The sequence below is a fragment of the Rhinolophus ferrumequinum genome, chromosome 24, assembly GCF_004115265.2.
Source record: "Rhinolophus ferrumequinum isolate MPI-CBG mRhiFer1 chromosome 24, mRhiFer1_v1.p, whole genome shotgun sequence".
NCBI lineage: Eukaryota > Metazoa > Chordata > Mammalia > Chiroptera > Rhinolophidae > Rhinolophus > Rhinolophus ferrumequinum.
Window position 1 is genome coordinate 15,307,085 of NC_046307.1, and position 25,334 is coordinate 15,332,418.

General features: G+C 41.7%; 1 protein-coding gene across 10 annotated transcripts in view; it reads left to right on the forward strand.

Moving 5' to 3' along the window:
* LOC117016645 (protocadherin alpha-C2) overlaps positions 1-25,334 on the forward strand; it is a 177,649-nt gene that overhangs the window by 35,834 nt on the left and 116,481 nt on the right. The window contains exon 1 of one of the 10 annotated variants that reach the window (XM_033096124.1): positions 881-3,405. The exons of 6 other annotated variants lie outside the window; for them this stretch is intronic. In XM_033096124.1, coding sequence (XP_032952015.1) covers positions 967-3,405 — 2,439 coding nt within the window. In that variant the 5' untranslated portion in view covers positions 881-966. Of the gene's footprint in view, positions 1-880; positions 3,406-6,839; positions 9,355-13,401; positions 15,952-20,808; positions 23,396-25,334 lie in introns of those variants that run through there. 3 more of the 10 variants (XM_033096129.1, XM_033096133.1, XM_033096128.1) reach the window with 3 other exon arrangements.

A 25,334-nucleotide genomic window follows, 5' to 3' on the forward strand; every position in this document is an offset into this window, starting at 1 on the left:
ATTAAATTATTTTCTAGGAATCACCAACATGTATGGGTGAAAATGACAGTTATAACCATAGAAAGGAGGGAGAAGCTATAAGTTGGGAATACTTTCAATAAAACTTATTTGAAATGTTGGAAGTGATGAGAACACTTAAAGGAAAGCATGTAAAAGGTTGAGATTAAGAGAAAAGGATGAGGTCATTCAGGAACAGCTGAAAGATCAGAGCAAGAACAATGGATAGAAACTCCACTAGAATTTGCAATGATGGAGAGGTTTTGAGGGGGAGGCCTAATATAAACTGCAGGGAAATTAAATGTAAAGAATATACACTAAAATTTTTATTTTCCATTATTAAATAGAAGAAACATCTGTAGGAGTATTTGATAGTCATTGAACAAGAAAGAGTGGACTTCAATAATCTATAAGGTTTTTAAATTTTGGATAAAATTTGTTAATTTAAAATTACATTCTTTCCCCAGAGCAAAATATAACAGCATGTCCTGTGACAGAGATATATGTTCTTTTTTTCTCTCTACATAAACTGTGTAGAGTAGTTTGTACTTCTAATTCCCACACCTACTTCCAGTCACACTTAAATTCTTTAAACTGCTTGATAACTTTAAACCGAGAGGAAAGTTGTTTCATTATGAATAATTTGATCTCTTATCCTACTCTAATAAAAGACGTCAACAGATATTAAACGGACTCTGCAAATCACAAACATGAGTAGATTTACTATTAAAATAAGGCAAAATAATTTTTTTTTAATTTGAAGAACTACATAGCATAGCACGGTTTTGAGAATCATTTCTTACTTACCCTTTGAAGCCGCATGATGTCGCTGTCTACCATGAAGTTACATCTAGCTGTTATCCAAACACATTCCTCCCACTACTTACTGCATCCTTCCACGAGTGCTGAATGATGGCGGGCGCAGAAGAATTGGATTAACAGATTCGGATCATACAGTATTTCATCTTAATGCCGAGAGAAGGTATTCTTATGGAAATAAAACAAGTATTTGACATGGTTATTAACCCGGAAGGCCGACTGGGATCACGGTGTTTGCTTCTCTCGCTTCTGCTCCTTGAAGTCTGGGAGGCTGGGAGCGGCCACGTCCACTACTCGGTCCCCGAGGAAGCCAAACACGGCACCTTCGTGGGCCGCATCGTCCAGGACCTGGGGCTGGAGCTGGCGGAGCTGGTGCCGCGCCTGTTCCGGGTGGCGTCCAAAGGCCACGGGGACCTTCTGGAGATAAATCTGCAGAATGGCATTTTGTTTGTGAATTCTCGGATCGACCGCGAGGAGCTGTGCGGGCGGAGTCTGGAGTGCAGCATCCACCTAGAGGTGATCGTGGAGAGGCCGCTGCAGGTTTTCCATGTGGAGGTAGAAGTGAAAGATATTAATGACAATCCACCTGTGTTCCTGGTGAAGGAACAAAGAGTGCTGATTTACGAATCAAGGCTGCCAGATTCTCTGTTTCCACTAGAGGGCGCGACGGATGAGGATGTTGGCTCAAATTCCATTTTAACCTATGAATTGAGTTCCAGTGAATACTTCGTACTAGATGTGAAAACAAACAGTGATGACAGTACACAAATTGGACTCGTGTTAAGGAAGTCTTTGGACCGAGAGGAAACTCCTGAACATAAGTTATTCTTGACGGCCATTGACGGAGGCAAACCTGAGCTCACTGGCACGGTTCAGCTGCTGGTCACTGTGCTGGATGTGAATGACAATGCTCCCAGTTTCGAACAGCCTGAATACGAAGTAAGAATATTCGAAAACTCAGACAACGGAACAATAGTTATCAGATTGAATGCTTCTGATCCCGACGAAGGAGATAATCGGGAGATTTCTTACTCTTTTAATAGCCTTGTTCCACCAATGGTTATTGACCAGTTTAGCATAGATACAAATAGTGGAGAAATAACAATTCGAAAGAATCTGGATTTTGAAAAAGTGAATTCCTATAAAATCCGTATTGACGCCACGGACAGAGGCCACCCACCGATGGCAGGTCATTGTACAATTTTGGTAAAAGTATTAGATATTAATGATAATGTCCCTCAGATTTCCTTGACTTCGTTGTCCCTTCCAGTCAGGGAGGACGCACCACTCGGTACCGTGATTGCCTTAATCAGCGTGTCCGACCAAGATGCTGGTGTCAACGGGCAGGTGACCTGCTTCCTGATGCCGCACGGCCCCTTCAGGCTGGTGTCCACCTTCAAGAATTACTATTCGCTGGTGCTGGACAGCGCCCTGGACCGCGAGAGAGTGTCGGACTACACTGTAGCAGTGACCGCGCGGGACGGGGGCTCGCCTTCGCTGTCGGCCACCGCCAGCGTGTCCGTGGAGGTGGCCGACGTGAACGACAACGCGCCGGCGTTCGCGCAGCCCGAGTACACGGTGTTCGTGAAGGAGAACAACGCGCCCGGCTGCCACATCTTCACGGTGTCTGCGCGGGATGCGGACGCGCAGGAGAACGCGCTGGTGTCCTACTCGCTGGTGGAGCGGCGGGTGGGCGAGCGTGCGCTGTCGAGCTACGTGTCTGTGCACGCGGAGAGCGGCAAGGTGTACGCGCTGCAGCCGCTGGACCACGAGGAGCTGGAGCTGCTGCAGTTCCAGGTGAGCGCGCGCGACGCGGGCGTGCCGCCTCTGGGCAGCAACGTGACGCTGCAGGTGTTCGTGCTGGACGAGAACGACAACGCGCCGGCGCTGCTGCCGCCTGGGGCGGGCGGCGTGGGCGGCGCGGTGAGCCAGCTGGTGTCGCGGTCGGTGGGCGCGGGCCACGTGGTGGCGAAGGTGCGCGCGGTGGACGCGGACTCGGGCTACAACGCGTGGCTGTCTTATGAGCTGCAGCCATCAGCGGGTGGCGCGCGCAGCCCGTTCCGCGTGGGGCTGTACACGGGCGAGATCAGCACGACGCGCGCCCTGGACGAGGCGGACGCGCTGCGCCAGCGCCTGCTGGTGCTGGTGAAGGACCACGGCGAGCCGGCGCTGGTGTCTACCGCCACCGTGCTGCTGTCTCTGGTGGACAGCGGCCAGACACCGAAGACCCCCTCGCGGGTGTCGGTTGGCGCCGCGAGCGTGGACACGGCTCTGGTGGATGTGAACGTGTACCTGATCATCGCCATCTGCGCGGTGTCCAGCCTGTTGGTGCTCACGCTGCTGCTGTACACGGCGCTGCGGTGCTCGGCGCCGCCCACTCAGGGCGTGTGCGGGCCCGGGAAGCCCACGCTGGTGTGCTCCAGCGCCGTGGGGAGCTGGTCGTACTCGCAGCAGAGGCGGCAGAGGGTGTGCTCTGGGGAGGGTCCGCCCAAGACGGACCTCATGGCCTTCAGCCCCAGCCTACCTCCCTGTCCAGTAGTGGCGGATTTGGGCGAACATCATGATTTAAATGACGACCATTATGCCAAAGTAAGTCTGAATTTTCATAATTAACAGTTATTAGTTATTTTGAAATATTATAGTTGTTTTCCAATGTTTCTCTTTACAATTTTCTTCTTAAATGTTTGAATATTTTCCCATTATATACATCTTTTTTCTTTTAATTATCTTTTTGTTATTAATCTCTTTAAAAATTATTATTTATATTAATTTCGGGTTGGTTTGTTATCTGTCTTAGTTTATAGTAGAATTAAACATTATTAACATCATTCCACACCTTAAGATTTTTTTGTCTTCAAACTCAAAATCCTTGAATATATCTATTTCTTGTCTACTTTTTAATTGGCATAAATAATAATTTTTCCAATTAATTCTGTAGAATTACAGCTTTCCATCTGAACTTCAGGAGAGTTATCTCTCAATTAGTCATTTAAAAATAATATATTGACATTTTAACACTATTACTTATTCTTTTACCCTTTCTATTTTTGTTTTCTTCTTTTTGGCTGGTAAATTTTATGTAGCCAACACTTTCAAGTTATCCATTTTGTGTAAGGACTCTGCCCATCTTATCTTATTCTCTAGATTCCCCTTTGGACCCGGTGATTCCAAAAGTCTGTAGTGTTCATTTATTGTTGGTCCTTTAAACCATTTGGGAATAAATGTCTGTCAACATTAGTTATCAGACTGAGTACTTTTGATCTGGATGAAGGTGTGAAAGGGGAGACTTAATACTCTTAGTTACCATGTGACACCCATGTTATTGCTCAGTTTGTCAGGCATCCAAACATGGGAGAAATAGTAATTTAAGGGAATTTGGACTTTGATCAAATAAATCCACATAAAATCTGTGTTCCCGAGACACTGCAAATTTGTTGTTTGTATTTGAATTTTATTTAGTGGATTTATTTTTATGGAGAGCTATATCTTCTAACTTAATACTTTCACCTGTTTTTTCCATATTATGATTTTAACTAGTCACTATTTCTCTACACAAAAGCAGCAGATCCTAGTGTTAAGTGTCATGAGTTTTGAAGCCATCCTTCCTTGCCTAAATTCCATCCCTACCAATTTGTTTTGTGCAGCATGGATAATTGTTTAACCTCTCAGTTTCCAGTTTTCTACCTGTAAAGTTGGAATGATAGACAATAGTATCTATCACAAAGAATTGTAAGTATGTAATAAATTGATACTTATAAGGTACCATAATAGTATTAGCTAAATAGTAAATGCTGAGTAAAATTAACTATTATTTTCTGAAGAGGTATAGTAAAATCTAAAATGTCAGAAAGTTGTCAGTATGGCTTCCTATTATTTAAATTTTATGTAAACATTACATGTTTTGTTATTCATAGGGAGATCATAATTACCAAATTAATCCAAGATGTCTCTAACGTTTTGAATGCCGTGTACTACACTGAAAAAATAATTTAAAATCAGTTTTTTAAAGTTGAAAATTGAATTAAGACTTTGGCAATGGAAAAGATTTTTGGATTCAAAAAAGACTATGTTTAATTGGAATGGTGTAGTTTCCCGCATTCAAAAGTTGCCCAAGGTCCGACATCTCAGGACTGACTTGGGGTTTATGCTCCCTAATGTGTTCATTTTCCATTCTTGAAATTGCAAAAACCATTAACAGTATTTTCTGTTTTTTAAAAATATGTAATCACACAATAATTTAAAAACAAATACTTAAAAGTGACAAAAATAGGCTATGGTTATCAATAAAGAGTGTCATTTGTATAGCTAGTTACATATAACAACCTTAAAAATCAAATGCTGTTTTAGGAAATAGCAAAGAACCATAACCATCACTCTTGAGTAATCATTTTTAAAAGGTTCTAGGTAGGTCTCTAAGAGCATGATAATGAGCCAAGACTCATTGAATTAACAAGACCCATTGCCTGGCTTCAAGAAGTTTGTCAAAAATTAAAGATATATATCACAGATAAATATGACCATTTTAGAAGGCAGAATATTACAAGAGGTGCAAGAAATGTAAATCATTGTGATTGGAAATGAAAAGAAAGATATGCCTATTTCCTTTGTTGAAGGAGCCTTTCAAGAGTTATGATGTTTTTAGTGGTATTAAAATGGAGAAGTTTCCCCTAGGAGAGTATTGAGTGTCATAAGTATTCTTAAGAACAATGGAATTAAGTAAATGAGTACACAGAAAATCCCACATGTGCCTGGAAACAGAGAATAATTTGCTTTCGTCAAAACATGGTTTTCATAGGAAAGAGTATGAGATAAGGCAGGAAAAAATAATATGAGAAAAATATCTTGGGTAACGTTGAGTACTACCCTAAGAAATGTTAATTCATCTCTAATGTCCATTGAAAGCTTGTATCAAAAAGTGCTAAGCAATAGGAATAAAAGGTGTTTTTCAGGAAGATGACTGTCAGGATTAAGTGAAGAATAAATGAGGTTGTGACAAGATGACACAGTCAGAAGCAATTTCAATAATCCAAGATAGCAGCAATATTTAAAACTCCTTTAGGCAGATGTCAAACTTGGAAAGCATTTGAATGCAGATGTAATTATTTTACTTACAATTAGGAACATGGGAGTGAAACATTTGTTTAAAAACTTGCTTTGTTAAATACTAGAATTAAAAAGGATAAAACACCCCAGTCTTGATTAAATACTGCTCTGAGTATGACAGATGAGTACCAACATTTATCTAATGAAATAAAGTTATATTGTAAAATAAATAATCTAAATGGTATTGGAGATTGTAAAAACCGTGATTATTCATAAAAACATGAGGCTTAGAAAGGATGGAAAGAATAAAGAGGTATAAGAACCATAAACTCCTGAAAAAGAATATATAAATTCTGATGAAAAGAGACACTCAGAATACTTTCTTCTCACAAAATTCAGTTAATATAAATTACACCTCTGCAAATACCCCAAGCCTATCATTATGTTTTCTTAAGAAAAATAGATGAATGAATTGCTTATATTCCTTGCTTCCTAAAAACAAAAAAACCTTTTAAAGTTTTTCTTCCATTAATAGATTTTTGAATCCTGGGTCCCAAGAGAGACCAAGAGTTTTCTTAAAAGAAATCTAAGAAAAGACAGTTTCCTGAATCTGAACACAGGATTTTAAAACTTAGTGTTACTAACACAATTTGCTTTATTGTCACTTAGATTTTAATCTTTATTTTAAAACTTTGTGGAAAAACATAATCAAGGCATAAGGAAACCACAATTATGGTCACACTAAACATTCAGAAGTTTCCTACGAATGCCTTCAGCAAGAATGAGAATGTTTCCTTTAACAAAAATAAAGGAAAAAATTCAGAGGTTGAAATAAAACTTTGTATCTTAATATAAAGTTGATTTTTGTTCTTCGTACTTACTATTTGGGCCACATGATGTCGCTCTTTACCGCGAAATTCTCTCATCTTCAAGACAAAACTAAGTCATCCCTTTCACTTTGGAACGACTCTCCATGCTGTTACACTATCCGGAAGCTGAACAATGGAGAGCAAATCAGGGTGGTAAAGAAGGGATAAGAAGATTCCTATAAATTTTGAGAGAAACCACTCTGCTTAGAGTTAAAAAAAAAAGTTTGAAATGGTGGACTCCAATCGAGGTGACCAGGGGGACCGGCATCTACTGCTGTTGTTTACTATAATTCTCACAGCCTGGGAGGCAGGGAGCGGCCAGGTCCATTACTCGGTCCCGGAGGAGGCCAAACACGGCACCTTCGTGGGCCACATTGCCCAGGACCTGGGTCTGGAGTTGGCGGAGTTGTTGCCGCGCCTGTTCCGGGTGGCGTCCAAAGGTCGCGGGGACCTTCTGGAGGTAAATCTGCAGAATGGCATTTTGTTTGTGAATTCTCGGATCGACCGCGAGGAGCTGTGTGGGCGGAGCCTGGAGTGCAGCATCCACCTGGAGGTGATCGTGGAGAAGCCGCTGCAGGTTTTCCATGTGGAGGTGGAGGTGAAGGACATTAACGACAATCCGCCTATGTTCCCGGGAACGCAAAAGAATCTGTTCATCGCGGAATCCAGACCGCTTGACTCTCGGTTTCCACTAGAGGGCGCATCCGATGCAGATACCGGGGATAACGCTTTGCTGACTTACAGACTGAGCTCCAATGAGCATTTCTCTTTGGACGTTCCGACTACCGACGAACAGGTAAAACCTCTTGGACTTGTATTACGGAAACATTTAGATAGGGAAGAAGATCCGGAGATTTTTTTACTTCTCATAGCCACTGACAGAGGCAAACCTGAGCTGACTGGCACCGTTCAGTTGCTCGTCACTGTGCTAGATGCCAATGACAATGCCCCCGCTTTCGAAAGAACATTCTATGCAGTGAAATTACCAGAAAATGTTCCAAATGGAACGTTGGTAATTAAACTTAATGCCTCGGATTTAGATGAAGACTTGAATGGGGACATTATTTACTCATTTTCCAGTGATGTTTCCCCAGGTGTAAAGTCTAAGTTCTACATAGACCTCTTAAGTGGTCAAATTCTAGCAATTGGACATATCGATTTTGAAGAAAATAATGCCTACAAAATTCGAGTAGAGGCGATTGATAAAGGCTTCCCACCCTTGGCTGGTCACTGTACAGTTCTTGTGGAAGTTGTGGATGCAAATGACAATCCTCCACAGTTGACTGTCTCTTCCCTGTCTCTAGCTATATCAGAGGATGCTCAACCGGGCACAGTCATAACCTTGATTAACGTGTCTGACAGAGATTCTGGAGCGAACGGGCAGGTGACCTGCTCACTAACACCTCATGTCCCTTTCAAACTGGTGTCCACCTTCAAGAATTACTATTCGCTGGTGCTGGACAGCGCCCTGGACCGCGAGAGCTTGTCTGCCTACACTGTAGCAGTGACCGCGCGGGACGGGGGCTCGCCTTCGCTGTCGGCCACCGCCAGCGTGTCCGTGGAGGTGGCCGACGTGAACGACAACGCGCCGGCGTTCGCGCAGCCCGAGTACACAGTGTTCGTGAAGGAGAACAACGCGCCCGGCTGCCACATCTTCACGGTGTCTGCGCGGGATGCGGACGCGCAGGAGAACGCGCTGGTGTCCTACTCGCTGGTGGAGCGGCGGGTGGGCGAGCGTGCGCTGTCGAGCTACGTGTCTGTGCACGCGGAGAGCGGCAAGGTGTACGCGCTGCAGCCGCTGGACCACGAGGAGCTGGAGCTGCTGCAGTTCCAGGTGAGCGCGCGCGACGCGGGCGTGCCGCCTCTGGGCAGCAACGTGACGCTGCAGGTGTTCGTGCTGGACGAGAACGACAACGCGCCGGCGCTGCTGCCGCCTGGGGCGGGCGGCGTGGGCGGCTCAGTGAGCCAGCTGGTGTCGCGGTCGGTGGGCGCGGGCCACGTGGTGGCGAAGGTGCGCGCGGTGGACGCGGACTCGGGCTACAACGCGTGGCTATCTTATGAGTTGCAGCCGTTAGCGGGGGGCGCGCGCAGTCCGTTCCGAGTGGGGCTGTACACGGGCGAGATCAGCACGACGCGTGCCCTGGACGAGGCGGACGTGCCGCGCCAGCGCCTGCTGGTGCTGGTGAAGGACCACGGCGAGCCGGCGCTGGTGTCTACCGCCACCGTGCTGTTGTCGCTGGTGGACAGTGGCCAGGCACCGAAGACCCCCTCGCGGGTGTCGGCCGGTGCCGCGAGCGTGGATATGGCTCTGGTGGATGTGAACGTGTACCTGATCATCGCCATCTGCGCGGTGTCCAGCCTGTTGGTGCTCACGCTGCTGCTGTACACAGCGCTGCGGTGCTCGGCGCCGCCCACCCAGGGCGTGTGCGGGCCCGGGAAGCCCACGCTGGTGTGCTCCAGTGCCGTGGGGAGCTGGTCGTACTCGCAGCAGAGGCAGCAGAGAGTGTGCTCTGGGGAGGGTCCACCCAAGACCGACCTCATGGCCTTCAGCCCCAGTCTTCCTCCCTGTCCTGGATCTATAGATGGAACGGGAGATTCACATGCTTCTTTGGACTCCTCTGGGAAGGTGGGTTGCTCCTATAGTTTATTTATTATTATACTTATTTATTAGTCTTGAAAATATTCTTATTACCCATATGGGTATATATGAAATTATATACCCATAGGAGTTTAATTAAAATAGTTTTTATTTTAGAGATATGCCAGAATTTAAAATTTGATTACCAGAAAGTGAATCTTAAATTTGTAGCTAATTTTGTGTTTCCACTTCCAAATGAGAATCATGATAAACCATACATTGAATTGGTATTTGTTGGGTACTGAATCAACTTATTTAAAACCTGTTATGGGAGTCATCTTGAATTACTAAAGCAATGTTTTCACTGTACCTGAGAACTATTTGGTGAAAATAAATTTAGTTGTTACCATTAAGTAAACTTCAACACCATTTTATTATTTTTTCATTTCTAAAGTGTGCATACTATTTTAGTCTAATTCCACTGTTTATAAGAAACCTCATAGCAGAAATAAATAGTAACTGTGACCTTGTCAACTCTGTAGTTTTCTCCTTTTCTCTGGATGGAGATGGTCTAGAGATATGGTTGGCAAGTACTACTCAGTGTCTATAACTTCAGTGACTAACTTCCAGTATACCCCAGAATACACGTGCTTTAACTTTAGGAATCTAGTTCTGACAATAAATATTACAAATATAACTCTCATTCAGACTTGTGTAAAATATGTTTTTATATGTCTGACAATGTAGGTCTTAAGAAAATGTTGATTTAGAATCTTTTTACACTTAGAAAATATCTTGAAATTAATATTTCAGGAAATATATTGGAAAAATATATTTTGGAAAAAATACTGATATTAGGAAAAATACTTGCTGACATGTACTTTCTTTCCTCAAGAAGACTTTTTTCTTTTCATTGAAATTTTCTGTTAGTGACATAATGCTTGGGCATTAAAGATCTGCCTACATTCTACACATTGAATTCTCTTTTAAATTCATCCTCTGGAACTTAAAAATTACCTCTACCAGTTTAGATGAGGATGTTAAACTTATATTTCCTGAATTGTGATTTGGGACTTTCAAGTTGCTGGTTCTCCACACTCTTATATTTAGTTCATGCTTTTATTTTATTTTCTAATTTATATTTTATAAGCTTCCTTAGTCCTTATGTTGAGTTTTTGTGATATGATTTGTATTTCTATTCATGTGTTTTATTTTTAATTGTGTTAGGTATTTACAAGGTCAGAGTGGCATTAAGAATAAAGTCACAATATAACCATAAAATGTAAGCAAAATTCACTTAAAATATTTCAGTAATTTCTTATTTCACCCTATAGGACACATGTTTGGTATATGCTACAAAACAACATCTTTTTTCATTTTATTTCTTTCAAAACTTGAATATTTTCTAAACTTCTATGGTCAAACCTGTCTATGTCTGTCAGCACAGCTCACCTTAAATCAATGACTAAATCCAGACATACTTTCAAATATCTCTGTCCTTGCACTTTGGTCAGATTCCATATGCCAGGTAAACTTGGGCCAAGTTATTTAATTATGTTATATTGATGAAGGACTGCTAGAAATGTCATTTCCCCCCTAAACCCCACCTCTAATCTCTTAGAGTTAGTATTATTTAAGTACTTACTATGTCTTCTATAATTATAAATTTTATTCTTTATTATTGATGACTATATTGATATAATTGGTTATTTAGTCTTTTATATTAATCTTTATTCTCTCCCAGATATGGACTGTCATCATATGCAAATTTTTAAAAGATCAGTGAACATCTTAGTAATGAATTTATTTTTGGGGTCATCAGGAAGTATGAGCACACTGGGATTCAGGGAGGTTAGGATTGAAAAAGCTGGGAAGTTCAAAATAGAGAGATGAAAGTATGGAAGACACTTAAGTACTGTCCCTAATAGCTGTCCCTCTGTGCTTCAGTAGGTAACAGTCTTCAGTTCAAGCCAGAATAATGAAACCAATAATGAAGCCCCTCTATGAGTATGCCAGTCCCTAAATTGTAGTTTCTAAATAGGGCTAGCTATCTAAGTTATAAGCCAATCTCAGACACATTTGCAAGTAAAACAGGCACTATAAGTAAGTATATAAGACTACAGCATTAATAGAGCATATCTCAGGCAAATTGGGGTCAGCCTGTTTTTAGATCTGATAATGCCAACTGCATTAGCAACACCTCAAGTCCTGGTTCCCAGACTCCATCTCAGAATTTCTAAAATAAGTGGGACTGGCAAATTTACATATTAACAACACCCCAGGTGATTCTTATCCAACTGAAATTTTAGTTCCAATAGCCCTATGGAGACGCTTGGCAAAGCAAATGCCTACTATACGATGGGATGTAGTTTAGGTACCCCCTATTTTTTATTTAGTATTGGAGATTTACATGGGGACATTTATGTTATTACCTGGTATAAAATGCACATTAACAGGAATGAAGTTTCATTTATATCATTACCTTGTGTTGAGATGATAAATCATTGATAAACTTATTTTAAGATTCCAGATAGTAGCTCAAAATGAACATTGGTATTGTGGGTAGATAGATAACTCATTACATTTTAGTTTATGCTTTATAAGAAAAGTAACTGTTAAAAGCAACATTTGAATGGACTTTGACCCCAATCATTCTTAAAGGAGTAGAGATGTATAAAAACAGAGTTTAGTAGCATACATAAGTCAATGAACCCAGTGACCCTCATTTCTGTAAATTTTCTTCTTCATAACTGTTGCTCTAGTTTCAGCTCAAATAACAACTAAAACAGTTCAAAAATTTCCGTCTCTTAAATCTATCTCTTTTATAAATCACAATGTCATTAAAGTAAAGAAATTAACCTTTGGATAAGACCAAAAGTCCTATTAAGTTTTCCTGTTTTGGAAAAAGAGAAACTTCATGTTTTTCAGTAGCATACATTTATTAATGGCAAATTTCAGTTATTGAATATTTTATTCCAAGTTTTGAGAGCAAGAGAAAATATTTTTATGGGAGGTGGTGATGAAAAACTTTATTGACACTGATAAAACTATTAGATGATTCCAAAACTGTGCATTGGTGCATTTGAAACGCTTAAGTATAACAAAGATGAAAGCAGTTGTTTCTGAAAGTGGAAATCATGCGTTTTTGAATTAATTTATTTAGAATCATAATTAAGGGGTTTTTTGCCCATGTAAGATGTACATCAAAAAGTAAACTTCTCCCTGTATAACTGATTTCTCAATAAAAGCACCTGTCTGTTTTCTTGAAGACAGGAACCACCACTGAGCTTAAGCAGTAGCAGTAATGAAGGCATTGTAAAGTGACAATATTCTATTGGTAGTAATTTTGCCCAAGGAACCAATTTTGGTCTTGAGCATTATGAAAATGAATGTGGTTTCATTGAGTCTTGAGAATAATTGCCATTTATGAGGCATTCACTTTCCTTAAGGTGCTATCCTGAGCACTTGATTCACACAACCATCTTATTATTATTATTATTATTATTATTATTATTATATGAAAGTTATGAAAGTGGAAACTGAGACTGAGAGACGTTAAATTATATCCCCTAAGTCACACAACTTGTAAGTTGGAGAATAGGAATATGAATGGAGAAATTTCTGATGTTTAAGCTAGAGATCTCTTTTAGAAGTTCCAAACACTTCACAGAGAATTGATGCTTGAGATTAGTGTCTAAATAATGTTTATTTAATCTCAAAATGATGACAAAGAGGAGTGAATTAATTGTGAGAACTTGGAGATACCTAAATTTGTTACCAATGAAATACAAGTACACTCAGTATTATACAAATATTAAGGGTATTTTCAAATTTAGCTAATTAAATGATAACATGGTTAGGGAAAGAATTACTCCTTTGAGATTCTGCATTCACTAGGGATCTGCCTTAGGGATGAACTGTGATTGTTATTATTTACAAAAGAGACACGATGTGAGGCTTTTAGAGTCCATAGAGATACAAATATAGAAATAGAATTAAAAGATATGAATAAAAGGAAAGTTGTTAAACTCATGGAATTGTACTTACACATTTAAGCCACGGGATGTCGCGGTCTTCCACAAAATAGCTTTTAGAACAAAGGCATAATCCTGGGTTTCTCAAGGAGTAGAAAGGAGCTACTTTCTGAGAGCTCAGCCATTTCGATAAAATTGGATGTAAGAAATCGAATAGGAAAATTCGGAGCGTGTGTGTCTTCTAGACCGCTGATTCATAGGTTTGTAAAACAGGAGAAAGGTATGTATGATGTTGGTCTACAGACCCAGCGGCTGGAAAGCTGGGCGCCTGCTGCTTTCACTTCTGCTCCTCCTAACCTGGGAGACCGGGACCTGCCAGGTCCACTACTCGGTCCCCGAGGAGACCAAACACGGCACCTTCGTGGGCCGCATCGCCCAGGACCTGGAGCTGGAGCTTGCGGAGCTGGTGCCGCGCCTGTTCCGGGTGGCGTCCAAAGGCCGCAGGGACCTTCTGGAGGTAAATCTGCAGAATGGCATTTTGTTTGTGAATTCTCGGATCGACCGCGAGGAGCTGTGCGGGTGGAGCGCGGAGTGTAGCATCCACCTAGAGGTGATCGTGGAGAGTCCGCTGCAGGTTTTCCATGTGGAGGTGGAGGTGAAGGACATCAATGATAACCCACCTGTGTTCTCTGTCTCAGAACAAAAGCTCTCAATACCCGAATCTCGACTGCTTGACTCTCGATTTCCGCTAGAAGGCGCATCTGATGTGGATGTTGGAGAGAATGCGGTGCTTACTTACAGACTCACTCCAAATGAGTTTTTCATTCTTGATATTACAAATAAGAAAGACAAAGGCAAATTCCCAGTGCTTGTTCTACGAAAACTGCTGGATCGTGAAGAAACTCCTCAGTTTCAGTTGTTATTAACGGCAACTGATGGAGGGAAACCCGAACTTACCGGATCTGTTTCTCTGCTGATCTTGGTGTTGGATGCCAATGATAATGCCCCTGTATTTGACCGACCCATTTATGAAGTTAAGATGTATGAAAATTCAGCGAACCAAACGTTAATAATATGGCTAAATGCTTCTGATGCAGATGAAGAGATAAACAAAGAAATGATATATTCATTTAGCTCTTTGGTTTCACCTAGCGTAAGAAGGAAATTTCAGATAAATGAAAGGACGGGAGAAATAAGAATAAATGATGCTATTGACTTTGAGGATAGAAACACTTACGAAATTCATGTAGATGTTACAGATAAAGGAAACCCACCTATGGTTGGTCACTGCACTGTCCTAGTGGAAATCATGGATGAAAATGATAATTCACCGGAGGTGGTTGTCACTTCGCTGTCTCTCCCTGTGCGTGAGGATGCTCAGGTGGGCACTGTCATCGCCTTGGTCAGCGTGTCCGACCGTGACTCTGGCGCGAACGGGCAGGTGACCTGCTCACTAACACCTTATGTCCCCTTCAAGCTGGTGTCCACCTTCAAGAATTACTATTCGCTGGTGCTGGACAGCGCCCTGGACCGCGAGAGAGTGTCGGCCTACACTGTAGCAGTGACCGCGCGGGACGGGGGCTCGCCTTCGCTGTCGGCCACCGCCAGCGTGTCCGTGGAGGTGGCCGACGTGAACGACAACGCGCCGGCGTTCGCGCAGCCCGAGTACACAGTGTTCGTGAAGGAGAACAACGCGCCCGGCTGCCACATCTTCACGGTGTCTGCGCGGGATGCGGACGCGCAGGAGAACGCGCTGGTGTCCTACTCGCTGGTGGAGCGGCGGGTGGGCGAGCGTGCGCTGTCGAGCTACGTGTCTGTGCACGCGGAGAGCGGCAAGGTGTACGCGCTGCAGCCGCTGGACCACGAGGAGCTGGAGCTGCTGCAGTTCCAGGTGAGCGCGCGCGACGCGGGCGTGCCGCCTCTGGGCAGCAACGTGACGCTGCAGGTGTTCGTGCTGGACGAGAACGACAACGCGCCGGCGCTGCTGCCGCCTGGGGCGGGCGGCGTGGGCGGCTCGGTGAGCCAGCTGGTGTCGCGGTCGGTGGGCGCGGGCCACGTGGTGGCGAAGGTGCGCGCGGTGGACGCGGACTCGGGCTACAATGCGTGGCTGTCTTATGAGCTGCAGCCGTCAGCGGGGAGCGCGCGCAGCCCGTTCCGCGTGGGGCTGTACACGGGCGAGATCAGCACGACACGCGCCCTGGACGAGGCGGATGCACCGCTTCAGCCCCTGTTGGTGCTGGTGAAGGACCACGGCGAGCCGGCGCTGGTGTCTACCGTCACCGTGCAGCTGTCGCTGGTGGAGAGTGGCCACGCGCCGAAGACCCCCTCGCGGGTGTCGGCCGGCGCCGCGAGCGTGGACACGGCTCTAGTGGATGTGAACGTGTTCCTGATCATCTCCATCTGCGCGGTGTCCAGCCTGTTGGTGCTCACGCTGCTGCTGTACACGGCGCTGCGGTGCTCGGCGCCGCCCACCCAGGGCGTGTGCGGGCCCGGGAAGCCCACGCTGGTGTGCTCCAGCGCCGTGGGGAGCTGGTCGTACTCGCAGCAGAGGCAGCAGAGGGTGTGCTCGGGGGAGGGCCCGCCCAAGGCCGACCTCATGGCCTTCAGCCCTAGTGTTCCTCCTTGCTCGAGTTGTGGAGATAATGGAAAACAACAGGAGATTTGCGAGAATGTAAGTACAGTACTCTGGGATGTATTGCATGTCTTTAATGTCAATCGCATAGTAATTCACCAACACATTACTGTAAGTTCATTGCTTCATTTTTTTGGTTTTTGCCTCTTTTATTTTTTTGCGATGGCTTATTTTAAAGCACACTGAAAGCACATATTACTTTTCATACTGTCTTCATGAATACCAGGAATATTATTTAGTTGGTAGAAATAATAATTGTAGTAATAGCAGTAATGAAATAGATGGCTAAAGCCTCCTGTAAATGTGGAAGGTTAAGTGAGACCGGAAGGAGGCAAGGATCACTGATGAGAAATGGAGGGTGTGGGCAGGGCTTAATTCTTCTACTTCTCAATTTTTACATCAAGTTCTTTCTTCTTATTCATTTTCTTACTCTAAGTGGTATCCTCCATTCATTATATTTACATATTCAAAGTTATAATAATGCATAACTTCATAATTTAGTTATAGTTCAAACATATTTAAATTCTTAACTTCCTATAATCTGTAAATTTACCTATTACTATTGGGGGTGGGCGGTTGAGGTGGCCTCATTTTATAAATCACTTTGTTTATAATCGGTGGCATGTCTTTGAAATAGCAGGTGAAGTTTCACCCTATTTTTGGGGACAGCTTCACTGTCTTTTGTCTTTAATTCTCATAATTTCAAGCTCATTTTCTTCATAGTCTTCCGCTGCTTCAGATAGACTTTTTTCCGTTATTTCCTAATATAAAGGAAAAAGTTTTGCTAATTGCCTGTTGAACCCATTGCTGCTCTCCAGATTAATTTGTTGAACTCCTCTATTTTATTTGGAAGATTTGTTTGAGCATTGATCATACTTATATTTCTTTCATTCACGGCACCTGTCGTGAGGCTGTATGGAAATGATTTAGGGTAGGAAAATTCATACTTTTTTTGTGCTTTGAGTTTAAGAGAGTCTTCCCATGTATGAGGAAGTGTGATAACTGCTGCCTGTGTTCACCAAGCTGCTTGGACTTCAAAATATCATTTCTTCAAATAACTTAAGCATAACAACCACAGAGCTTCCACTTGACACTTCCACTTGGCATTAGCACTTGACAATGGTGTTGTTGATTGCATTTCAGAATTTAACCTTGTATACTTTAGATACATTTGATGCAAACAATTTTTTTGTCACAAAGTTGTATTTGTGTGAATTGTTTTCTTTAGAAAGGTCATAGAGAACTTGTATTTAGGGCTGTAAGGATGTGAATCATGTAATATGGAAGTTAATTTTGTTCTTTTTGGCTCCAGTACAAAATTAAAGAACACCTTAATTGGATTGTGTGGAGAAATAAATTATATATGATGATTTACATGTGGGAGGAGAACCATGTAATAATAGATAGGGGGAAGTTAATAGGAATGCTGAGAAGGCATTAGCAGTTATTTTCTTTAAGAATGATTTCCATGATGATGTACATTAGGAAATCTTCAGTAAAGGAAAAGCCATACCCTAGTTATTGTACTGGAATTCTCTTCATCCTTAGCTATAGAATAACAAGAACAAACATTGGTCACTAACTATAATAAACCACCACGATATGAGCTATTTCTACTTGTTAGACGTGGTGTTAGAGGGCTTAAAATACATAATTTCATTTAATTCTTATAACAACTTGTAAATTACATGTGACTATTCAAATTTTAAAGATGAGATAAGAGCCAGTACGATGTCTGTCTCATCTACTGCCATCCAGCTAGTACATAATAGAGATGATATTCAAATACATGTCTTTTAGATTCCAGACCCATTCTTTTTATTCACTGTAGAGCTGTCTATAGTAAATCTTTTCTTGATCAGGCATAGTTCTGGCTAGGAAAACCAACTACAAGCTGTATATAGGTGAATCCTCCTTTCTGATTTGCTTGGAATAAAAACCTTCATGATTATCTTCATTGTTAATTTTGTACAATGCCATAACTGAGATAGGAATTAAGATTTTTGTTGCTAAGTGATTTTTTTCCTCAGAAGAGTTCATGATCATCATTATCATTTGTGTTAATGCCACATTGGGATAGATATTTGTATTATTCAATTGGTAAATATTTAAGAGTTGTCTTATAAGGACTGTGGATCAGTTGTTTGAAAGTGATATAAATAAGAATCATTTAATATATGAGAAAATTTAGAAGACTGGGGTCTGTAATATTCTTGCAGAACACCAAAGTCAAATGACACATACAAAAATGACCCTGTCCTTTTAATACTGTGAATAAGGATAAGTTTTGGACAAACATAAGTGGTAATATGATTATTTCTGAGATCCTGAACATCAACAAAGGATTCAATATGCGTTTGCAAAGTTGCATACTTCAATACAGCTTTAATAGTATATTTTTCCCGTGAAAATCTTTGCATGTGTTTAGGTCTTTTAAGATTCAGTCTTCTTCAGTCTTATTGTTGTCTGAGAGATGTGTGCCAACTGAACAAATGATCTGTGATCAAATAACTGTGTACTTGAGTAAGTCATGATAGAGCAGAGTGAACATCACTGAGTATATCCTATAATTTTGTTAATACAGTGTTGAATAATACTTCTAATCGATTGATTTTGGAGAACCTCCTGGGTTTCCAAGAATGACTTCAAGATTTATTTCTCTGTTTTATGTTTTCAATAAGTAATAGTACCAGACCTATTATGGAATATTCGTGGATGATGAGGACTAGTAGAACATTAAACCATGCACTATAATACATGACTAGCAGGACATACAGTTGGAACTTAAGACTAACCAAATTGGTTTAGTAAAGATCAGGCACAAAGTTGCTCAGTCTTTAATTGAGTTTACAAAATCAATGTTAACAATGATATTGATGTGACTTCTTGGCATTAGCCTATTGCCAGGTCTAAGGCCCATCACCAAAGATGAGTTCAAAGATAGCATAATCTCTTCTAAAGGGACTAGTTGAGATGGTGACATCTGAAACATCACAGCCAAAATGCAAAAGATGAGTCATTGGTTCATACAATATATAAAACTCTTTTAAGATTCGTTGTTTGTCCAGTGTCACTCCATTTACTCACAAAATACCACATTACTGGAAAATAATTCTTAAATTAACATCTGATTTTAATTCAGACGTGTAATATGATCATCTCTCTTGGGTAAACTCTCATGTCCATCTCTCTATCTACCTTTGAAAACTCCACATTGCATGTCACACCTCAATCCTAATTTCCATAATGAAGTGGTTGGAGGTCTGTTGTTTCCCTTTTCTCCAAAATAAATCTGACAGGCTTCAAATATGTTAAATCTACTGTTATCTAGTGTAATGTTATATTTTGATTAGAGGCCCATATGACTGATTGTTTTACAGATGTGTAACAGAATTCAGTGCCATAAAAGGTGATGAAGTCTGCTTTACTAGTTTTTAAGAAAGAATCTTACATTTACTTTAATAAGAATTCTAGAAGAACAATAATATCAGCAAAAGAATAAGTTTGAAAAAAGTGGACAAGATATGAAATTAGCAATAGAATATATACATTCAAGTATGTGTATATTCAAGATAAAGAAAATATTAACATTAATATACTAGTATTTTTGCATATGTCATTACAATATTTTAGATTGGAGATGAACCATCAAAACTATACAACAAAATACTCAAGCTAGAGTGCTATTTATTCTGAATCACTTTCTACTCTAAACTTCCAGTGTATTCTCTTCCCCCTCCCCCTTAAATCCCAAGGCTATATGAAAACACAAAGGACATGCAACCAAATTACAACTTCAGACAATAAAAACTCAACAATTTCCACTTTCTACTTGGTATTTTATGAGATTGAACTCCCACAAACACTAAGGTCATTTGCCATTTGGTTATTTGATTATTTTCTATGTGTTTTTTAGTGCATTATTAGGCACTTAGAGGAGATATAATTAGAAATCATTTCCCTTGTTTTCGATAAATTATGATCTTAAACCCAAAATTCTTTAGAAAAGAAACAGTTCAGCTATTCTCACAAATATATCTTGACTAGATAAACAAAAAACAGTGTTTGTGACTTGGAAATACCAATATGGTACAGACATTTTCATGGTGATTTTTATTTATTTAATAGTGATAATAAATTCATTTTATAATTTAAATATAACTTCTTTCATGTCATTGACCCCATTACATAAAGTGTCATTTTAATACCTCATGCTATACTTTTAGCAATGCAACTTACATGAGAATATGAAATTTACATGAAATACAAATTTCTTCTACATCAGTGGATTTTTCCCTTGTGAATTCTATGTTCTAAACTACCAAATTAAAAAATATATTTTTGTTTTTCTTATTGTTTTTCAATGGATATAAAGTTGTTTGCAACAAGAACACGATTAAATGTAGATAGCAATAAGGAATCAGAACTAAGGGAAATATGAGTAGAAGGCAAGCACAAATAGATAAGAACACAATATGCAGGACTTTAAAACTAAATAGTTATTAAGACTTCAAATTTGTCTTTGAGTTTCCTAGCAGCCAAAGTAACAAGAGAGACTAGAATAAAACAATTCAAATTTGGTAATATTTTATCTGAGGAACAATATCTTTAATATATGTATGTAGATAAGTAAAAGAAAAATTGTATAACTAAATTGAACATAGGAACAAAAATTTAAATTTGATGCTAGTCAAGAATAAAATGCCATTTCCCAAGTACCATCAGTTTTAATATGGCTTAAAATCTGAATATTCCATAAATAAGCACTTTTGAAATAATATCTTGGGGTTAAAATAGCATGAAACACGGGAAATTATTTTTTTCTCTTTAAAATCCTGTGGTATTGGATGTAGTGTACAGTACTCACAATTTCAGGCACAAGGTGTCGCTCTTTACTCGGTGGAAATAGTTTATTCAAGGGTTGGTCTGAACATCCAGGAAATCACCACAAAACGATTCCATCATGCCGGACGCTACTGTTAACGGATCCTTTGAAACTTATAAAATATTCAGCGAGATTTTAAACCCGAAACAGGAGTCTGTGGTACAGTAAGTGTAAAGAACCTTATTTTGCAAGTCAATGTCGTATGCGATGTTCCGGTCTCTAAAAGGAGGATTGAGCACTAGGCGACTGCTGCTGTCGCTTCTGCTCTTAGCATTCCGGGAAGCTGGGAGCGGCCAGGTCCACTACTCGGTCCCCGAGGAGGTCAAACACGGCACTTTCGTGGGCCGCATCGCCCAGGACCTGGGGCTAGAGCTGGCGGAGCTGGTGCCGCGCCTGTTCCGAGTGGCGTCCAAAGGCCGCAGGGACCTTCTGGAGGTAAATCTGCAGAATGGCATTTTGTTTGTGAATTCTCGGATCGACCGCGAGGAGCTGTGCGGGAGGAGCCTGGAGTGCAGCATCCACCTGGAGGTGATCGTGGAGAGGCCGCTGCAGGTTTTCCATGTGGAGGTGGAAGTAAAGGATATTAATGACAATCCACCGGTGTTCTCTCTCAGAGAACAAAAGCTGCTGATTTCTGAATCTAAGCAACCTGACTCACATTTTCCTCTAGAGGGCGCGTCTGATGCGGATATAGGAGAGAATGCTCTACTGACTTACAGACTAAGTCAGAATGAGTATTTTTCTTTAGAATTACCAACAAATAGTAAGCAGACTAACAGACTGTCACTTGCATTAAAGAAGCCTCTGGATAGAGAGAAAACTCCGGAAGTTAGTTTGCTACTGACAGCTGTAGACAGGGGGAAACCGCAGCTCACCGGCACGGTTCAGCTTTTCATCCGCGTCTTGGATATTAACGACAATGATCCAGAATTTGAGCAATCAGAATACAAGGTGAGATTAATGGAAAATGCACCTAAAGAAACTTTTGTGATAAAGTTAAACGCTACAGATCGCGATGAAGGAGTCAATGGGGAGGTAACATACTCCTTGATGTCGATTAAGCCCAATGGAAAATCCTTATTTACAATAGATGAAAATAATGGAGAGGTGAGAGTCAATGGAACTTTAGATTATGAAGAAAACAAGTTTTATGAAATTGAAGTACAGGCCACAGATAAGGGAAATCCCCTGATGGCAGGTCATTGTACAGTCTGGGTAGAAATCTTAGATGCCAATGATAACGCTCCTGAGATCACGGTGACTTCCCTGTCTCTCACAGTAAGAGAAGACACTCAGACTAGCACGGTCATTGCGTTGATTAGTGTATCCGACCGCGACTCCGGTGCCAATGGACAGGTGACCTGTTCTCTAACGCCCAGTGTTCCTTTCAAGATCATGTCAACGTTCAAGAACTATTATTCGCTGGTGCTGGACAGCGCCCTGGACCGCGAGAGCGTGTCCGTCTATGAACTGGTGGTGACCGCGCGGGACGGGGGCTCGCCTTCGCTGTCGGCCACCGCCAGCGTGTCCGTGGAGGTGGCCGACGTGAACGACAACGCGCCGGCGTTCGCGCAGCCCGAGTACACGGTGTTCGTGAAGGAGAACAACGCGCCCGGCTGCCACATCTTCACGGTGTCTGCGCGGGACGCGGACGCGCAGGAGAACGCGCTGGTGTCCTACTCGCTGGTGGAGCGGCGGGTGGGCGAGCGTGCGCTGTCGAGCTACGTGTCTGTGCACGCGGAGAGCGGCAAGGTGTACGCGCTGCAGCCGCTGGACCACGAGGAGCTGGAGCTGCTGCAGTTCCAGGTGAGCGCGCGCGACGCGGGCGTGCCGCCTCTGGGCAGCAACGTGACGCTGCAGGTGTTCGTGCTGGACGAGAACGACAACGCGCCCGCGCTGCTGCCGCCTGGGGCGGGCGGCGTGGGCGGCGCGGTGAGCCAGCTGGTGTCGCGGTCGGTGGGCGCGGGCCACGTGGTGGCGAAGGTGCGCGCGGTGGACGCGGACTCGGGCTACAACGCGTGGCTGTCTTATGAGCTGCAGCCGTCAGCGGGTGGCGCGCGCAGCCCGTTCCGCGTGGGGCTGTACACGGGCGAGATCAGCACGACGCGTGCCCTGGACGAGGCGGATGCACCGCGCCAGCGCCTGCTGGTGCTGGTGAAGGACCACGGCGAGCCGGCGCTGGTGTCTACCGCCACCGTGCTGCTGTCGCTGGTGGAGAGTGGCCAGGCACCGAAGATCCTCTCGCGGATGTCGTCGGGGGCCACGGGCCCAGAGGTGGCGCTGGTGGATGTGAACGTGTACCTGATCATCGCCATCTGCGCGGTGTCCAGCCTGTTGGTGCTCACGCTGCTGCTGTACACGGCGCTGCGGTGCTCGGCGCCACCCACTCAGAGCGTGTGCGGGCCCGGGAAGCCCACGCTGGTGTGCTCCAGCGCCGTGGGGAGCTGGTCATACTCGCAGCAGAGGCGGCAGAGGGTGTGCTCTGGGGATGGTCCGCCCAAGACCGACCTCATGGCCTTCAGCCCCAGTCTTCCTCCCGGCCTTGATAGAGAAGATGGTGGGGAAAGGCAGGAGGCAGGATCAAATCACCCTGGGCAGGTGAGTTCTATGGATTCCCTCTCTTTTGAAGTGTAAGTTTAAAAATTTTAAATCCAGTTTATTTTACAGCAAAATTTATTGAATACTATGTATTTTGAGTATTCTTTTAAATAACAGTGTCTCTTAGTGAAATGCCATATGATACACATATCCAGTTTGGATCATATGAAGAATCAGTTTTTTTTTTAAGCCAATAAATGTCCCATTTCTCCTAATGTTTTTTTAGAAAATGTTAAAAGAAGATGCAAGATTGACTTTCCTGTTATCACTTAATTAGAAATAATTTCTAATCATCACTGATATACTTAAGTCAGTCACTTCATTTCATCTCTAATCCTCAGGAACATAATCACTATGGATTGTCTCATCCTCTTTGTCTTTTAACAGCTTTTTGCCTCCATGTTTTCATGTTATTATATCACTTGACTTTTCTTACTTTGGGCTTTTATCAAAGATAGAACATGGCCTTCATTAGGTTTGAAAGGATTTACCTTTTTTTTCTTGTGGTGTTAAACATTCATCATACATTTATTGCCCATTAGGTAATCTTTAGTTTTGCCTCTACTGATAAGATAAAACCTGCTTTCATATTATTTGCAGTAAAAAATGGAGTTTTGCGTTCTAGTATGCTGCTTACATTGAAATCATATAGCTGAAAGTTCTGTTTATTTTAATTTTGTTCCATGAAGTGGGTAGAGAGTTACTCGTATATACTCCATACTCAAACTGAACTCCCATATTTATGCTTCCAAAGTAAACTAGGCAAATAAAGTTATTTATATTAATCAAGTAATTCAAACTTGCTAAAGGCATGGGTATAGGCTTATATGCTATTATCTGCAATATATGCTATTTGGCATTTTTCTTAAGTGTTTTGGATTCATCTAGAAATGAAAATGTTAACTACATGAAAGTGAAGCCTATTAACAACGATCAGTTCACCCATCTCGCCTTTTAAATTTCTTATCTTAAATGCTTTATCTCTAATGTTTGTGAAATTTTCTTTTTATGCTTTTAAATTACATCTGAAGATTCTAGCAAAGGTCATTTACATCTAGGTCAGTCAGCTTTCTAATTCAGTGATTCTTAACTACAGGTAGGGTGGTGAAATCACTGACTTCTTTGAGAGTCTGACAAAAGTCCTATGTAGCCATTCTCCCCTTAAACTTACACAGAATGCCTTTTGGCATATTCCAGGCCCTCATTTTTGGACATGAAATTGTGTATCTCAGTATTAATTGGCTAAAAACATTCTGTATTTCAAAGTAAGCAATTGGATTCAAATAAATATTTCAGACTCAAAAGTGATTAAACCATCACTTATATCATTTATGAAACTCTAAACACAATAAATGTAATGTTAGGTAGGGCACACATTATTACCTATCTCCAAATGAAGTTCTTGGAATGCCTCAGTCGTTTCAATTTAGTAAACAAAGATATTGGAATGTTTTAAAAAGTTTAAAATTTTGCAAATCATATTTACAGTACATATGTAATCAATGCACACTTTCAATAATTTTAAACTACATGGACTAATTTCTACAAATTTAGTGTCTTTTATACTTACTGTATTTCAGGATTATATTCTATGTTGTAAAATTATAATTTCAACCTATTTTCTAGTTTGATTGTTTAGGTGTTAAGCTAAATTTAGATGTTCCTATGTGTTTAATAATTTAATTCTGTCTAACAGTGTGTGAGGACTACATATCACATTACTTTTTCAGTAAAGTTCCTTAGCAATTATGGTACATTGGCTAATTTTGAAAACGGAAGATAGAAAATGAAGCTTGGTCTGATTGCATCAAATTCAAAATTAATCAATGTTTTTGATTAATTAAGAGTCAGTTTTATATTTAAGTTATCTTATATTTGTAGAATCATTCTTGGTTATTATTTTCTGGTTCTGTAAATATTTTATATCTTAGTCCCCTTT